The following is a 5,762-nucleotide window of genomic DNA, read 5'->3' on the forward strand; positions in this document are numbered from 1 at the left end:
GGCCTCAGCTCATGAAAGCTGCACAGAGAGCAAAGCTGGGTGAAAAATGTCAGAGAAGCAGACAGGTCCATACCCCAGTGCCAGGAGCCTGGCAGCTCTGCAAAAGGCTCCCCTTGAAAAGGGCACAAAGCAGAGCACTCCGTGCACATGTTCTATGAAATATTTCAGAATAGACCAGAAATAGAGATACACACTTCTCCTCCACAGAAAGAAATCACTTTCTCCCCCAAGAATTGAGAAGCTCAATAGCGCCCCAGCCCCCTTATAGACCGGGAGGCTCTGGGCTGTGTCCTTACTCTTTTTTTGAATTTCTTGTGCTCTCTCTACTCTCGTGGAAAGAAGACAGGGCAGGATGGTTGACTGCTACTTGCTTCAGGAAGGTGGCCATCCAGGAATGCTTGACAGGACCTGGCTCACAGAAAGCCCAGAAGGTGGGACTAGAGACACCCCTCTACACACACACACACACACACACACACACACACACACACACACACACACACACACACACACACACACACCCTGCACATCCGTGTCTAAAATAGTTCGCAATAAATAGATGTAATGTGACCCTTGAAGAAAAGACTGAAACCAAGACCCGCACTCCCGTGGAAGTGCACTTTGGAGGTGGCACCATGGAGCAAGGAAATGTCTCTTTGGGACAACAGAAAGGGCTGTAGCACCCCTGAGAAGGTGTGGATTTGTAGTGAGGAGAGGCAGTTTCCAGGCTCCGGTACAGAGGTGGCCACAGAGTGAGCGCCCCCTCTCCAGTTTCCAAATTGCAACAGTTCAGGAGCCACCAGAGGGGCTCCTAGGACACAGTGATTTCCTCCTCCTCCTCCTCCTCTCCCTCCTCCTCCTCCTCTTCCTCAGAATCAGAGAAGTCCGAGGGTTTACCCGGGCTGTTGGAGTGAGCTGGTGAGGCAGGCAGCGGCCCTTCCAGCAGGTGTCGAGAGTCAGGGGGCGCATGGTAGACCAGGCGGGAACCAGGGCTGTCTTCATCTTCATCTTCAGGGCCCTTCTGGCCTACATCGCTGAGGTCTGGGTGAGGGTTTAGTTTTGTGGGAAGGGTCTGCTCTCGGCAGCCCCCGCTAGACAGGAGCTCCCGCTCTTTGGAGTTCCTCCACTTCATGCGTCGGTTCTGGAACCAGATTTTCACCTGTGGGGGAAGAATCACCCACCGGAAAGCCAGTCAATGTCTGCTCACGTGGAGGGAGAGAGGACAGCCCTGGGGGGGGGGGACGACACAGGTTTGGGGAACACAAGAGGAGGGCGCTGTCTTTCCTGCCCTCAAGGTGATTTCTGTGGAGCTACTCTATACCAGCCTTGCTCCTCTTTTCTCTTGCTCCATTCATATACTCACCCGCCCATCCAGGTGGGCTTGCGTTCATGCATTCATCCACTCACCCCCATATCCATGCTTCCAACCATCCGTTCAGATATCCAGTTCATGTATCCATGTGCCCATTCATGTAACCATCCACCTACCCGCATTCATGCGTACATACATCCAATGCACACACCCATCAGTGCATACACTATCCATGCTCACGCATCGATCCATCCTTATATCCACCCATGCATCCTCGCATTCATCCGTCCATCCGCTTCTTTGACACCTGACTCAGGTGGGCGGGTGGAGGAGGTGGGCCTGGTAAGACGGAAATGGACATTGGGAAGCAGGCTGCTCTGGGGAGCCTCAAATAACTTGGCACTCATGCTTACTCTACCTCTCTAGGCCTGGGTTTCCCCAGCTGCGTCGCCAGCCTACGTGGCGTCAGAGAGCTCTTACAATTGCTTGGCACAAGCTAGAGTGGAGCATGAGGGTGGGGCGGTGGAGGCCACGGGCACCTGTGAGTCCTTCAAGCCTAGCTTGGCGGCCAGCTTCTTCCGGTCAGGCTTGCTGATGTACTTCTGCTTTTGGAACGTCTTCTCCAGGGATTTTCGCTGGACGTCAGAGAACACGGCTCTGCGCAGCATGCCCCGGCGAGGCTTGCCACGAGCAGCCAGTGGCCAGGAGAAGGTCCCCGGGATTGGCACGACGCTGGAGGATGCTGCGGGGCGGGGGCCGGGGGGGGGGCGTGGGGGGGAGGCGGCGAGTGAGTCGGACGCCCTGCAAACCCGGAGCGTCCGCTCTCTCTCAGGCTGTTTTTCCTGGCTTTTCTCCCTCTCTTTCTCTCGGGACTCTTTATCTCTTTAAAGTACTCCTTTTTCTCCCGACAGAGAATAGACGGAGAACCTACAACTTGCCTGAGTGAAAAACGCTTTCCGCACAAATAACTTTCCCTTTCAACTGTGCAAACCCGGATTAGGAAAAACCACGAAAACAGTGGCCACAATTGCCTGTTGCATTCAATGGTCTTAGAGAAACAAAACGCACCAACCAGCTTAAATTGCAACCGAATAAAGTAAATTACTAAAATGAAAACAAACAATTCCGCAGAGACCACTCAGCAGTCTCCTCTTTTCCCGCTAAGAACCACGGATTCGCAAACACCTCGGTGACGTTCGTACCTTTTAAAAGAATGTACTTTGCTGGTTTGGCGGACAGGGGAAAATCCGCTTTGGTTTCTAAAAAAAGAATCCAGCCATTTCTCTTTTTTGTTTTAAATATGGTTTTCTGCCTCACCCATAACGTAAAGAAATTGGCCTGAATGCAAGGAAAGTGGCGTCTAATTAGCACATTGACCGCTTCCCACTGGGAATTGGTGCTATAAAAAGGGGGAGAGTTTCGCTTTAAGGGAGAGAAAAAGAAAAACAAAAAGAAACAGAGACGCTAACGAAGCGTGAATGGTAATTGTGTAGTAATGAACTAACCGCAAAAGGCTATGGACAAGCAGCGAGAGCCATATATTACCGGGACAAAAGAGATTTACACTCAAGCTAAACACAACTGCAGGCCCGGACTATTGGGAGAGCCGTGATGGTAGAGGCTTCTCTACCCCCAGTCTTTCACATTAAATGGACACGAAAAGCTATTTATAAAGCTCGGGTTGTTTTTGTTAGACCATTGAAACTTAGGAGAAAGGAGCAAATTCCATTGTGAGCAAAAGACTGAATGGTGGGGGGGGGGGGGGGTAGTTTCTTCTCTTCCTTGAAAAAAAAAATCCGTCTCTAGTTTCTTCTGCTGATATTGCGAGCGTTGCCCTCGTCCTTCCCAGCCCCCATCCGCTGCGCCCGGGCTCAGGTCCCTTCAGGTCTCGGGGCTTCCCAGCCTGCTTCGGGAGGGCGTTTTAAGCAGTTGTAAAGTGTTGGGGAAACGTTTGAATAGTCATGAGTTCCCAGGATAAAAACTCCTGAGGGTGCTCCACCCTTAGACTAGGACCCACCGCTGCCTTCTGCCAACTGTTTCTTTTACAAAATGAGCCCATGGGCAAGATTTGGGGTTGGGAAATCAGGTTGGCAAGAGAAGGTAGAGGTCGCAGGAGAATCTAGGCTTCCTACCCTTAGGCGACCCCTAGCATCCCACACAAGAGGGCACCCCATGCGGTCTCGTGAAAAAAAAAAAAAAAAAAACCGCAGCCTTGAATGAGTGTTAAAGAGAAATTAGCCGCGGCTGGTAGGTGTTTCTCGGCGGCGTGGAGGGGCGAGGGCCGGTCTGCGTGTGGCTGCCCGGAGGAGCTGGCCGATTGGTCACGGTGCTGAGACCTTTGTGGCGAATGGTGGCCAAGTGCACCGACTCTGTGGGAAACGGCGGCGTGAAGGGATGCCAACAGCTCCTCTCCGGGAAGGGAACCGCCTCAAATGCGGACCATGACAATTCTTGCTAATTTGTAGAGCAGGGGATTGGTTCGTAGTGTCAAGCAGTCACTGCTTGTGCTAAATGGGGTATCAAATTGGCGCGACGGATTCGTGAATGTTGTATGCCTCGCAACCTCTGAACCAGAGCGTAACCCCAAGGGGTGGACGGAAAAATACGACCAGGACTGGGGCGGGCTGCCCCGCCTGGTGCAAGCAACCTGAATGAGACCTACCTGGAAAATAGGAGGATCTGATGAAAGGTTGGAAGGAGCCTTCGAAGTAAGGGAAGGCGAACGTCTTGGGAGGGGGGTTCTGCAGCAAAGCCGGCGAAGATTCTAGTAGGGAGAGGGAAGGAAGGGGTGAGGGAAGAGAGAGAAAGAATTTGGCCATGTGCTTGATCACCACTGCGTGGCATGTCACATACATGATCTAATTAACACTGCAGCAAGTTTCAGACGCATCTTTTTAAATGTATCCACCGAATAAAATAAAGTTGCGTAGCACAGGCTCACTTGTGCAAATCCCGTTAGCCCCCATCCCATCTCCGCTCCAGAGACTTAGGCAAACAGTGTGGGGGTGGGGTGAGGTGTTGCAGATCCACCCACAATACAAACTAAGACAATAAACATACGTGCTGGGTTTAAAGCAAAAAACTCTCCTTCTTAGGAGTTGAGGCGGGAACCCAGACTCCATAGCGCGTGCGCTCTGAGACGCCTGACTAGGAAACTGCACTCAACGTCTCAAGTTCCTTTTGAGGATACTATAAGGCCTGAGACTTTTCTTTCCCCTAAACTCGCAGTACCTAAGTTTCATAATCTGTGACCTGGCCCCTGGGGTCTGAGTTCCTACGTGGAACTGTGCACTAACAAGCCCAGAGGAACTCGTCTGTGAAGGACTGAGTGGATGTCGGGCCGCTGGACGTACGTCGAGGGCTCGGCTGTCACTTACCTCTTCTAGGCGTGGATGAGAGGATGGCATTCACCCCAAACTTCAGAAACGTGGGCTCGCTGGCAGGGGAGAGGGCTGTCTGTGGAGAGCTGCCCCGCCGGCTCCCGGTCCCCGGAGAGCCCAGGTCCGAGGTCCCCGAGTCGGCCAGGGCTGTGGGGGCCTCCTGCCTGGGGGGTGACAGGCTGGCAGCGGGTATGCTGCGGGGCAGGTAGGCCGGGGGCCGGCTGATGCGGATCAAATCTTCCACTAGGAAACTAGAGTGGCCTGAAAATGCGGATTGAAGGGACTGGGGCAGTGTTAAGGTGGGCGTCGGTCTCAGGAGGCTAGGATACCCCGCGGGGGGCGCAAGGAGGCCGGGGAACATCATGGTCAGAGTGGGGGGCTGGTGCAGTAGCCCCTTTTCCCGTGGCCAGAGGGCAAACGCCTGGCTTCCCGCCCCTCCCGTGGTGCCCTCTTCAGCTCAGTATCCTGGTAACCGTCCTACTTGGGCGTCTGCGAGTCTTATGAGGCTCCCCGGTCCAGGAGATGGTTTTATAGTGGCCCGCCCGCTCCAGTTCTTTCAAAACTGACAGCTCTGACAATGAAGTTCAACAAAGTTCTCCACTCGGGCTTCATTCGCGGGAGGTTCCGGGCTCTCTGATTGGTTCAGACACGCAATTTATGATTGGATTAGTCTTCATAAGCATGGCCCGCACAATGGGGCGGCAACAAAGGCCGGTGCGTACCAACCCCGTGCATCGACGGCCTCTCTGCTGCTATACAGTGAGCCCCCAAAGCTCTCTCTGGGAGTTTTTTGTCCTGAAGCAACACCCGGGCTAATTAAATGCCTATTTAAAAGTTTCAGATGACATTTTGCCTCATAGAAAGGAATTATTTAAAGAACGCACTAAATTTATTTGCGGCCCCCTGCTGAGCCTAGAAAATAAATCAATAAATATTCATAGAAGTACATCTCCGGGCTATCGGTAAAATAATTCTCCCTTGTGTGTGAGGGGCCGTGTGGAAAATTTCAAGCCCTTAAGTATGAAAACATGCTGGTCTCTGGTCTCCAGCTATTTCTCACTCAATGGGAA

The 5,762-nt window shown here is 52.8% G+C and overlaps 1 protein-coding gene across 1 annotated transcript; it reads right to left on the minus strand.

The window, feature by feature from the left end:
* Positions 1 to 811: 811 nt before the first annotated feature.
* Dbx1 (developing brain homeobox 1) lies at positions 812 to 5,056 on the minus strand. The gene is made up of 4 exons (XM_051149440.1): positions 4,690 to 5,056; positions 3,975 to 4,076; positions 1,852 to 2,054; positions 812 to 1,159 (listed from the first exon to the last, which is right to left on the minus strand). Exons 1-4 carry the CDS (start codon positions 5,054 to 5,056, stop codon positions 812 to 814), a joined length of 1,020 nt encoding a protein of 339 aa, XP_051005397.1.
* Positions 5,057 to 5,762: the final 706 nt, after the last annotated feature.

This window comes from Acomys russatus, chromosome 7, assembly GCF_903995435.1.
Source record: "Acomys russatus chromosome 7, mAcoRus1.1, whole genome shotgun sequence".
NCBI lineage: Eukaryota > Metazoa > Chordata > Mammalia > Rodentia > Muridae > Acomys > Acomys russatus.

Coding starts and splice junctions, on each gene's coding strand:
- Dbx1 (XM_051149440.1), bottom strand. CDS start 5,056: ATGATGTTCCCCGGCCTCCTTGCGCCCCCCGCGGGGTATCCTAGCCTC. Junction 4,077..4,689: donor CTCATCCACGCCTAGAAGAG/GTAAGTGACAGC, acceptor TCTCCCTACTAG/AATCTTCGCCGGCTTTGCTG. Junction 1,160..1,851: donor TAGGCTTGAAGGACTCACAG/GTGCCCGTGGCC, acceptor CTTCCCCCACAG/GTGAAAATCTGGTTCCAGAA.